General features: G+C 45.9%; 1 protein-coding gene across 3 annotated transcripts in view; it reads right to left on the reverse strand.

Moving 5' to 3' along the window:
• Window positions 1-3,227: 3,227 nt before the first annotated feature.
• PI4K2B (phosphatidylinositol 4-kinase type 2 beta) overlaps window positions 3,228-12,666 on the reverse strand; it is a 41,237-nt gene continuing 31,798 nt past the window's right edge. For all 3 annotated transcript variants that reach the window (XM_063943467.1, XM_063943466.1, XM_063943468.1), the window contains 4 exons: window positions 12,564-12,654; window positions 5,183-5,316; window positions 5,025-5,084; window positions 3,228-3,787 (listed from right to left, as the gene is read on the reverse strand). In XM_063943467.1, the coding sequence (XP_063799537.1) occupies window positions 3,614-3,787; window positions 5,025-5,084; window positions 5,183-5,316; window positions 12,564-12,654 (459 nt within the window). In that variant the 3' untranslated portion in view covers window positions 3,228-3,613. The remainder of the gene's footprint in view (window positions 3,788-5,024; window positions 5,085-5,182; window positions 5,317-12,563; window positions 12,655-12,666) is intronic.

The following is a 12,666-nucleotide window of genomic DNA, read 5'->3' on the forward strand; positions in this document are numbered from 1 at the left end:
CTGGCAGGGGTTAAATACATCCATATAGCCCAGGAGCTATATGTGATGTATTTTTCGCCAACTAAGGTAAATTCATTGCTTCCCAGGACGCCCCCCCCCAGCGTCCTGCACCCTCAGTGACCGGAGTGTGAAGTGTGCTGAGAGCAATGGCGCACAGCTGCAGTGCTGTGCGCTACCTTATGAAGACAGGAAAGTCTTCTGCCGCCGATTTATGGACCTCTTCTTGCTTCAGCATCTGTAAGGGGGCCGGCGGCGCGGCTCCGGGACCCATCCATGGCTGGGCCTGTGATCGTCCCTCTGGAGCGAATGTCCAGTAGCCTAAGAAACCCAATCCACTCTGCACGCAGGTGAGTTCGTTTCTCTCCCCTAAGTCCCTCGATGCAGTGAGCCTGTTGCCAGCAGGTCTCACTGAAAATAAAAAACCTATTTAAACTTTTACTCTAAGCAGCTCAGGAGAGCCACCTAGATTGCACCCTTCTCGTTCGGGCACAAAATCTAACTGAGGCTTGGAGGAGGGTCATAGGTGGAGGAGCCAGTGCACACCAGCTAGTCCTAAAGCTTTTACTTTGTGCCCAGTCTCCTGCGGAGCCGCTATTCCCCATGGTCCTTTCGGAGTCCCCAGCATCCACTAGGACGTTAGAGAAAATTGTTTACTAATTTTAACAGTATTTTGGAACGGCATGCATTCCTAAAATGTTGCCTTGCATGTAAAATTTCTTATACATATTTATTAAACAAAATCTTATTCACACACATACTGTACACGTTGGGAGGAATGCCCTCATTCCTGCACGGAACCCTTCTGCTGCCCATGAAGGATGTATATTGATGCCAGCTGGCGAATAATTACTGCTTTCTTAGCCGCTAGCAAGCGCAAATGAGCCCCTTGCAGGCACGGTGGCGCATGCTATTTATTCTTCCTCCTGGGAGGTCGTGGACCCCCAGTTATCGGTATGCCGGGTGTCGGGATTTCGGCACCGGTATACCAAGTGCCGGGATCCCAACAGCCGGCATACTGAATACCACCCTGCAGGATAACTGCTCTCTAACAGCAGTAAAAATGTTTAATGGACAGGAATAAACAGAAATGGAGCTTGTTCCAGAACTCCACTAAGAAACATTTGTGGGAAGAGAATGTTTCAATAGAGCCCACCTTTGTGGATGGGGATTGCAAACTTTGACAACTACAGATGTTGTACACATACATCTAGCCTCAATACGCCATGCAGAGAGAGAGGCCTGTTGCGAGTAAGCCATCAAGACGTGTGCAACCCTTCTAGAATCAGGTGTCTTTTATTGACTAAAAGGAATCTAGGACGCACCAGGAGAGACTGTGCAGAGTCATTTAATATGCAACACTTGTATACTGTGTGTGACTAAGGGCCTAATTAAGCATGGATTGCAATTGCAAAGCAGTTTGCAGCAGCATTGCAAATGCAATCCATAGCAATGCAAGTGCAGGAGATGTATACACACCTCCCTGCTACATGTGCAATCCCAGCTGCCACCATGATGCAGCCAGTGATCATCACGACCGTTAGTTGCGTAGTTCCTCGCAGCCATCGCAGGGCAGCTTGAAAGGCCAAGGAAACTGTCTCGCAACACAGTTTTTGGCCTCGCCACGCTTGGAGAATGAGGGCAATACACCTCAGTCATCCCCCAAATGCCTGTGCCTGTCAATCAGGTGCTTCTCTGCATATTGCCTCTTTAATGTATTGGAATTGTTTACCCTTTAAGATCGAGAATGCTAGTTATGGTTTTCTCTTATCCAATAGGATTGTTAGGGGAGAAGTTTGTGGAGTCTTAGCTGATGCTAGGCAGATTAGAGTGAGTGAGTGAGTGAGTGAGTGAGTGAGTAATGCATTGGCTCATCTCATGAGCCACTCAAATGAAGACCACATGCAAAAATGTTGACCACCACCTGGGGGATTCCCTTATAACAAGCTTTAAGAAGTCACGGCACTGTGCCTGTGGTCACAGCATAATAAAAAGACATGGTGTAAACCAGCCATCCCTGCCACCCCCCGTCCGTCATATTATCTTTCAAACAGACAGAAACCGTATATAAGTACATTTTTATTTCTCCAATTACTACATAATATCAAAAAGGATATGAAACAATTTCAGTTTTAACCATTAATAAAGGCTTTTCATTTTTACATAACTAAAAACACAGAAAGGCAGAAGCAGTTTACAAAAACCACCTTCTCGTACAGTACACGTTCCTTCTGTAGAGTACATCTTCATTCATTCAGTGTATATACACATTGATCTACAGGTTGCATACATGAAACACCATCAGAAACTTAGATCTCTGGATTTTTTGTGAACCTTCATTATTCAGATACGTTTTCCTGGTTCACATATGTAGGGATATTTGAAGAGAAGAGGCAACATGCTGCCATTCATATGAAATAAAGGACCAGAAAAAAAATGAACAGTTTTACCTCTGTTGGAGGAGGAAAATGCGAGCTATGGTAAAACTTACATCTGTTAACTATCTTTGAGGTCCATAGGGTCCACAGGAAATATCATGGTATTCCCTGTGGACCCCCTTATGGAACCCGAAGAAGAAAACAAGAGTGTTTTGGTTTTATATATTAAAAAAAACAAAAAACAAAACACACACCACTTACCTTTGTTAACTCCTTCTTTGAGGTCCATAGGGTCCACCCTATATACCATGGGGGGGTTGTAAGTGGTGGCAACGACCATGGTATTCCTTGTGGAGCCTCTATGGAACCCGAAGAAAAAATACCAATATTCCAATGTATAGCTGATTGTCAAATTTAAACGCAACATTCAAAAAACAATTGAAGATAAAAGTCTACGTTCAGGTCTAGAAAAAACTTGCAGACGTAGGAGTCATCTTAAACCGCTTTTCCCTCTTATCCGGTTACTTAGGAGGAATTATAATGCCAGCATTTATAGACCAGGGTGGCACCGGTTGAGTACACCGTTTGATTTTTGGTATGAGCCTTAGTTATTTGGGTTATATTTGTGTGGATGTTCGAGAATCTTAATGTGATGGCCAACCACCATTGCTTTCATTTAGAAATAAGAATGTTAAGATTTAAAAAAAAAAATTACAAAAATACAAATAAAATTTGGTCCCATGGTTACGGTGTTTTCTAATAATGTAAACCGGCAAAGGGATTTCTTTCCCCGACTTTAAATGTCAACAGGGCACTTTTTAGAAAAAGCAAAAAAAGTGCATGAAACAGTGAAACAATACTAGACCTTAATTTAATATGGTACACTTTCTTTTAACAAAATAGTTACTTTTACAATTATAAATAAATCAAAACCAATTTGCAAAAACAAGGACGCCCCATCCCTGCACTTATCAACTTTGTGGCAGAGGCAATTATTTCCTTCACAAATTTTCTTCCCCCACAGAAAACAAAGTCTGAAGGTATAAAATACAGTACATGTTTATGCAGTCTTACCTGAATCCCTGACAATATAGATTCACATAGGACAGAACTGTAAACCAAAATACATTCAAAGACTTTCCTTAAGAGAGTAAAGGTTTGGCAACAGTTTTCACCTATTACAGTACTTGTGCAAAACAGCAGCTTTGTGAAATTAAGACAGTTGTCCTCATGTCTGGCTACCAGGAGGAGAAGAACGGCTTCCTGCAGTGAAACGTCTGTGTGAATGCATTACTCAGGTGAACAATTCGGCCCTGACTTCCACCACGACTACGTTCCACTACGACTTTAGGCATCTGGACCAGCTGAATCGGAGATTTCTCATCCTTTAGTGCTTGTGTCAGATTTAGGATCTGATTGATAAAAAGCAAAAACATAAATATACACATAAAAAAAAAAAAAAAAATGTGGAGAAGACAAATATCAAATGCATACTACATAGACTAAAATGTTTAAACGTTCATTCTTTTCGTTGGTGGTAAAATTATGCCCAGATCACTTTATAGAATAGGTTCAAAGTTAAAGAAAACCAGGGTCATTCCATGTCCGTTCAACCAGGAATGTCCACCACCCATCTCAGATTTCAATTAAAAATTTTTAGTTAAGAGTTAATAGTCAGACAGTCCAGATACTAGGAAGAAATAATTTTGGCATCCGCTCTTAACTAAAACTGAGATGGGTGGTGAACACGTGCTTCTGTCGGAAATGGGGCCAAATCAGACAGGTTTTGGTTCCCTTTCCGACAAACTCAATCCGACTTGAAAACAAGTTGGATTGAAGTGAGGAGACAAGCGGTGCTGCAGGCAGCAGGGGGAGCTGGCTGTGGGGAGACATGTCTGCGGCGGCGGGGGGGGGGGGGGGGGGGGAGGCGCTGCAGGCAGAGACCTCTCTCCCTGCAGCGCCTGCCCCCGCCGGCCGCCGATCTCTGCTCCCCCCGTGGCCCGCAGGCCCCTCTTTCCCAGCAGCACCTCCACAGACAGCTCCGGCCACCGATCTCTGCTCCCCCCGCTGCCGTCCCGCTCACGCCTGCCGCCATCTGTACTCCTGGCCGCTGCTGTCAGCGCATCCGCAGCCATCCATTGAATAGGGGTTGTCGGATCCATTGAATATACCCCTACATCTTAGATTACAGTAAATGCTGCCAGAGTAATAAGCTTGACTGTCCCTGCTTGAGTTGCAGATTCTAGTGTGGCAAAGATGGTACTTTGCCACGTTCTAATGCTCAGAACAGGACTCACTCCCTAGGACAAGGAGCAGGTAAAGTTAAGAATCCTGCTCCTTACTACAGCAAAGGCAATACACACAGCTGCACTACGTGGGTGTGACGATATAAAGGTTTGTGGGAAACAGTGAGTGGGGCTTCCAACGCTAGTTAGTGCCCGGATGACAGAGGGCAAGTTTGGGATTAGCGAATGGTCAGGGTACCCATGTTTGCTGAACAAATGCAATGCAACAACGTTTGTGAGGAATAAAGAAGCCACTTGATAGAGCAACCAGAGTGAAGAGTTGCTCTTTGGAAAGCGAACCTTTAAAAATAAATAAGGGTGTTTTAAGTTATCTAACTTAGTTCAAAAAGATTCAGTAACATACCTGTCCTCTCATTACAGACATCTGTTTCTCAAATGTTGCCTTGTCAAATCCTTTATCAGTCTACAAATGTGACAAAGTGGGAAAATGACACTCACGCAACGGATAGCCACTTTCTCATGCACATTTTATAAAGACACGCGTTATGAAGCAATACACACTTTAAACAGCTCATAAAGATCCTCACAAAGGTCTTGCACAAAATTCATGTCAGAGATACGTGGAAGAATCAGATCTCTCGTTTCCTGGCTGAAAGTTACTTTAGCCTGAGGAAGCCAGGCCCAGAGGAATGGATCTAGAACACAAGAATACAGTCCATGATCTTCATGAAGCAAAGCTCCCTTACATTTTACAGAAGGAATAGGATTTGCATAGGTTTCCATACAGACTTTCTGATGCACACTCTTTGGGTTAAATTTACTAAGACGGGAATTCTATTTAAGATGGGATGTTGCCCATAGCAACCAATCAGATTCTACTTCTCATTTACCTAGCACCTTCTAGAAGGCAACACATGGACCCGGATTGGTTGCTATGGGCAACATCCCATCTTAAACAGAACTCCCTGAACTCTAGCGGAGACCGGACTCAATACAACAGCAGTGTGTCAGACCCAGATACTTACTGAAGAGGACAAAATAGAAAAATAAGAATTTACTTACCGATAATTCTATTTCTCGTAGTCCGTAGTGGATGCTGGGGACTCCGTCAGGACCATGGGGTTTAGCGGCTCCGCAGGAGACAGGGCACAATAATAAAAGCTTTAGGATCAGGTGGTGTGCACTGGCTCCTCCCCCCATGACCCTCCTCCAAGCCTCAGTTAGGATACTGTGCCCGGACGAGCGTGCATAATAAGGAAGGATATTGAATCCCGGGTAAGACTCATACCAGCCACACCAATCACACCGTACAACCTGTGATCTGAACCCAGTTAACAGTATGATAACAACGAAGGAGCCTCTGAAAAGATGGCCCACAACAAGAATAACCCGATTTTTGTAACAATAACTATGTACAAGTATTGCAGACAATCCGCACTTGGGATGGGCGCCCAGCATCCACTACGGACTACAAGAAATAGAATTATCGGTAAGTAAATTCTTATTTTCTCTAACGTCCTAAGTGGATGCTGGGGACTCCGTCAGGACCATGGGGATTATACCAAAGCTCCCAAACGGGCGGGAGAGTGCGGATGACTCTGCAGCACCGAATGAGAGAACTCCAGGTCCTCCTCAGTCAGGGTGTGCCCCTGACCAAGTAGCAGCTCGGCAAAGTTGTAAAGCCGAGACCCCTCGGGCAGCCGCCCAAGATGAGCCCACTTCCTTGTGGAATGGGCTTTTACTGATTTTGGCTGTGGCAAGCCTGCCACAGAATGTGCAAGCTGAATTGTACTACAAATCCAGCGAGCAAACGTCTGCTTAGAAGCAGGAACACCCATCTTGTTGGGTGCATACAGGCTAAACAGCGAGTCAGATTTTCTGACTCCAGTCGTCCTGGAAACATATTTTCAGGGCCCTGACAACGTCAAGTAACTTGGAGTCCTCCAAGTCCCTAGTAGCCGCAGGTACCACAATAGGTTGGTTCATGTGAAAAACAGAAAACACCTTAAGGAGAAATTGAGGACGAGTCCTCAATTCTGCCCTGTCAGAATGAAAAATTAAGTAAGGGCTTTTATATGATAAAGCCGCCCATTCTGACACACGCCTGGCTGAAGCCAGGGCTAATAGAATCTTCACCTTCCATGTGAAATATTTTAATTCCACAGTGGTGAGTGGATCAACCAATGTGACTTTAGGAAACTCAAAACAACATTGAGATCCCAAGGTGCCACTGGGGGCACAAAAGGAGGCTGTATATGCAGTACCCCTTTTACAAACGTCTGAACTTCAAGCACTGAAGCCAGTTCTTTCTGGAAGAAATTCGACAGGGTCGAAATTTGAACCTTAATGGACCCAAATTTTAGGCCCATAGACAGTCCTGTTTTCAGGAAATGTAGGAAACGACCCAGTTGGAATTCCTCTGTAGGGACCTTCTTGGCCTCACACCACGCAACATATTTTCGCCAAATGCGGTGAAAATGTTTTGCGGTTACATCCTTCCTGGCTTCGACCAGGGTAGGGATGACTTCATCTGGAATGCCCTTTCAGGATCCGGCTTTCAACTGCCATGCCGTCAAACGCAGCCGCGGTAAGTCTTGGAACAGACAAGGCCCCTGCTGGAGCAGGTCCTCTCTTAAAGGTAGAGGCCACGGTTCTTCCGTGAGCATCTCTTGAAGTTCCGGGTACCAAGTCCTTCTTGACCCAGCCGGAACCACGAGTATCGTTCTTACTCATCTCCTTCTTATGATTCTCAGTACTTTTGGTATGAGATGCATAGGAGGGAACACATACCCTGACTGGTACACCCACAGTGTTACCAGAGCGTCCACCGCTATTGCCTGAAGGTCCCTTGACCTGGCGCAATATCTGTCTAGTTTTTTGTTCAGGCGGGACGCCATCATGTCCACCTTTGGTTTTTCCCAACGGTTTACAATCATGTGGAAGACTTCCCGCTGAAGTCCCCACTCTCCCAGGTGGAGGTTATGCCTGCTGAGGAAGTCTGCTTCCCAGTTTTCCACTCCCGGAATTACACTGCTGAGAGTGTTATCACATGATTTTTCGCCCAGCGAAGAATCCTTGCAGTTTCTGCCATTTCCCTCCTGCTTCATGTGCCGCCCTGTCTGTTTACGTGGGCGACTGCCGTGATGTTGTCCCACTGGATCAATACCGGCTGACCTTGAAGCAGAGGTCTTGCTAAGCTTAGAGCCTTGTAAATTGCCCTTAGCTCCAGTATATTTATGTGGAGAGAAGTCTCCAGACTTGATCACACTCCCTGGAAATTTTTTCCTTGTGTGACTGCTCCCCAGCCACTCAGGCTGGCATCCGTGGTCACCAGGACCCAGTCCTGAATGTCGAATCTGCGGCCCTTTCATAGATGAGCACTCTGCAGCCACCGCAGAAGAAAACACCCTTGTCCTTGGAGACAGGGTTATCCGCTGATGCATCTGAAGATGCGATCCGGACCATTTTCCCAGCAGATTCCACTGAAAGGTTCTTGCGTGAAATCTACCGAATGGGATCGCTTTGTAAGAAACCACCATTTTTCACAGGACCCTTGTGCAATGATGCACTGATACTTTTCCTGGTTTTAGGAGGTTCCTGACTAGCTCGGATAACTCCCTGGCCTTCTTCTCCGGGAGAAAACATCCTTTTCTGGACTGTGTCCAGAATCATTCCTAGGAACATTAGACGTGTCGTCGGAAAAAGCTGCGATTTTGGAATATTTAGAATCCACTCGTGCTGTCGTAGAACTACTTGAGATAGTGCTACTCCGACCGCCAACTGTTCTCTGGACCTTGCCCTTATCAGGAAAGCGTCCATATTTCTTTTAGGAAGAATCATCATTTCGGCCATTACCATGGTAAAGACCCGGGGTGCCGTGGACAATCCAAACGGCAGCGTCTGAACTGATAGTGACAGTTCTGTACCACGAACCTGAGATACCCTTGGTGAGAAGGGCAAAATTTGGACATGTAGGTAAGCGTCCCTGATATCCCCGATATCCAGTGACACCATATCGTCCTGGTTCGCTATCACTGCTCTGAGTGACTCCATCTTGATTTGAACCCTTGTATGTAATTGTTCAAATCTTTTAGATCTCACCGAGCCGTTTGGCTTCAGTACCACAATATAGTGTGGGATAATACCCCTTCCCTTGTTGTAGGAGGGGTACTTTGATTATCACCTGCTGGGAATACAGCCTGTGAATTTTTTCCCAATACTGCCTCCCTGTCGGAGGGAGACGTTGGTAAAGCAGACTTCAGGAACTTGTGAGGGGAAGACGTCTCGAATTTCCAATGTACACCTGGGATACTACGTGTAGGATCCAGGAGTCCACTTGCGAGTGAGCCCACTGCGTGCTGAAACTCTTGAGATGACCCCCCACCGCACCTGAGTCCGCTTGTATGGCCCCAGCGTCATGCTGCGGACTTGGCAGAAGCTGTGGAGGACTTCTGTTCCTGGGAATGGGCTGCCTGCTGCAGTCTTCTTCCCTTTCCTCTAACCCTGGGCAGATATGACTGGCCTTTTGCCCGCCTGCCTTTATGGGTACGAAAGGACTGAGACTGAAAAGACTGTCCTTTTCTGCTGAGATGTGACTTGGGGTAACAAAAGTGGATTTTCCAGCTGTTGCCATGGCCACCAGGTCCGATGGACCGCCCCTTTATACGGCAATACTTCCATGTGCAGTCTGGAATCTGCATCACACTGTCGTGTCTATAAACATCGTCTGGCAGATATGGACATCACATCTACTCTTGATGCCAGAATGCAAATATCCCTCTGCGCATCTCGCATATATAGAAATGCATCCTTAAAATGCTCTATAGTCAATAAAATATTGTTCCTGTCAAGGGTATCAATATTTTCAGTCAGGAAATCCGACCAAGCCCCCCCAGCGCTGCACATCCAGGCTGAGGCGATTGCTGGTCGTAGTATAACACCAGTATGTGTGTATATACTTTTTAGGATATTTTTCAGCTTCCTATCAGCTGGCTCCTTGAGGGCGGCCGTATCTGGAGACGGTAACGCCACTTGTTTTTATAAGCGTGTGAGCGCCTTATCCACCCTAAGGTGTGTTTCCCAACTCGCCCTCACTTCTGGCGGGAAAGGCTATACCTCCAATAATTTTCTATCTGAGGAAACCCACGTATCATCACACTTTAATTTATCTGATTCAGGAAAAACTACAAGTAGATTATTCCCACCCTACATAATACCCTTATTTGTGGTACTTGTAGTATCAGAAATATGTAACACCTCCTTCATTGCCCTTAACATGTAACGTGTGGCCCTAAAGGAAAATACGTTTGTTTCTTCACCGTCGACACTGAAGTCAGTGTCCGTGTCTGTGTCGACCAACTGAGGTAAATGGGCGTGTTTACAAGCCCCTGACGGTGTCTGAGACGCCTGGACAGGTACTAATTTGTTTGCCGGCCGTCTCATGTCGTCAACCGACCTTGCATCGTGTTGACATTATCACGTAATTCCTAAATAAGCCATCCATTCCGGTGTCGACTCCCTAGAGAGTGACATCACCAATACAGGCAATTTGCTCCGCCTCCTCACCAACATCGTCCTCATACATGTCGACACACACGTACCGACACACAGCACACACACAGGGAATGCTCTGATAGAGGACAGGACCCCACTAGCCCTTTGGGGAGACAGAGGGAGAGTTTGCCAGCACACACCAAAAACGCTATAATTATACAGGGACAACCCCTTATACAAGTGTTTTCCCTTATAGCATTTTCACATATGTAATCATATCGCCAAATAAGTGCCCCCCCTCTCTGTTTTAACCCTGTTTCTGTAGTGCAGTGCAGGGGAGAGCCTGGGAGCCTTCCTCACAGCAGAGCTGAGCAGGAAAATGGCGCCGTGTGCTGAGGAGAATAGGCCCCGCCCCCTAAAACGGCGGGCTCTTCTCCCGGAGTTTGTGAAATCTGGCAGGGGTTAAATACATCCATATAGCCTCAAGGGCTATATGTGATGTATTTTAGCCATAAAAAAGGTATAATACATTGCTGCCCAGGGCGCCCCCCCCAGCGCCCTGCACCCTCAGTGACCGCTGGTATGAAGTGTGCTGACAACAATGGCGCACAGCTGCAGTGCTGTGCGCTACCTTATGAAGACTGAAAGTCTTCTGCCGCCTGTTTCTGGACCTCTTCAACTTCGGCATCTGCAAGGGGGGTCGGCGGCACGGCTCCGGGACGAACCCCAGGGTGAGACCTGTGTTCCGACTCCCTCTGGAGCTAATGGTGTCCAGTAGCCTAAGAAGCAAATCCATCCTGCACGCAGGTGAGTTTACTTCTCTCCCCTAAGTCCCTCGTAGCAGTGAGCCTGTTGCCAGCAGGACTCACTGAAAATAAAAAACCTAACAAACTTTTATTCTAAGCAGCTCAGGAGAGCCACCTAGATTGCACCCTTCTCGGCCGGGCACAACAATCTAACTGAGGCTTGGAGGAGGGTCATGGGGGGAGGAGCCAGTGCACACCACCTGATCCTAAAGCTTTTATTATTGTGCCCTGTCTCCTGCGAAGCCGCTAAACCCCATGGTCCTGACGGAGTCCCCAGCATCCACTTAGGACGTTAGAGAAATAACCCTTGGACTACAATTGATGAAGGTATAAATGATACATTAAGTTTTCAATGAATGCTATAGCCAAGCAAGGTTGGCCGTAAGTTGTTGTATCAAAGCCACTGATCTATTAGAGTGTGTAGACCAGTGGATCCCAAACGCGGTCCTCAAGGCACCCCAGCAGTCCAGGTTTTAAAAGATATCCATGCTACTGCACAGGTGACTTAATTAGTACCGCAGTCAGTTTGATTCACCATCTGTGCAGATGCATGGATATCATTAAAACCTGGACTGTGAGTGCCTTGAAGACAGTTTTTGAACCACTGGTGTAGACTATACCTTATTTCACTAAACAGAAGGCGAGTCTCCTTAAATATATATGCATAAAGGGAAAACACATCACATATATGCTGCAGCTATGGGATGTTGATCAAGTACGTATGGGCAGGAAGTTTGGGTGTCTACAAGTACCGGTATATACACACTTTCCATACCAAGCACAATAGAATTAATTGCAAATGAAATAAAATAAATTAGATTACAGTTTAGGCTGTCACTTTTCCCATGCAAACGTAAATATGTATTTACTATTTTCTTAACACTAACAATCCTATGATCAAAACTTCAGGTGATAGGGTTATTAGATTTCTTAGCACAGGCAAATAAGAATTTGAATGCTTTGTAACCTACAGCTCTGTGGTTAGGTCTGCAGCACCCTCTTGTGTGAAACACTAGAACACAGATAGTTAGGGAATAAGCATTGAGGAAGAGGGGTCTGGGACTCAGGGTCGACAACAAAAAGGTCGACGCCAATTGGTCGACACACCTTAGGTCGACATGGACAAAAGGTCGACAGGAACAAGGTTGACATGGAAAAAGGTCGACATGAGTTTATGTTTTTTTGGTGTCGCTTTCTTCGTAGAGTGACCGGGAACCCCAATTAGTGCAACGCGTTCGCTCGCCATGCTTCGGGCATGGTGCCTTCGCTTCGCTCGGCACAGATTACCGTTCCAATCGTAGTCCACGTGGATCGTTAAGTATGAAAAGGTTCGAAAAAAGAAAAGAAAAGAAAAAAAAAACATAAAAACTCATGTCGACCTTTTGTCCATGTCAACCTAAGGTGTGTCGACCAATTGGCGTCGACATAAGGTGTGTCGAGCTTTTTGTTGTCGACCTGGAGTCCGGATACCGAGGAAGAGGAGGAACACCTTGTCACACATGGAGAGAGCCCTGTGAACAGTCATTATGTTACATGATATTTGGGTGAACCTATTAATTTATTTCTGAGGATTTCACAACAATCAGTCACAAGAATCAAGTCACAACAATGTAAAACTAACAACGGTACCTTGTGCTACTTACATGCTCTCCACTCATCAGGGTGTTTAAATGGAAATGCCAAACCATTGTCTATGGCAGCGACTTGAATAATTGGCTCTTTATCATTCCAGTCCTACAAAAATAT

This window comes from Pseudophryne corroboree, chromosome 10, assembly GCF_028390025.1.
Source record: "Pseudophryne corroboree isolate aPseCor3 chromosome 10, aPseCor3.hap2, whole genome shotgun sequence".
Lineage (NCBI taxonomy): Eukaryota > Metazoa > Chordata > Amphibia > Anura > Myobatrachidae > Pseudophryne > Pseudophryne corroboree.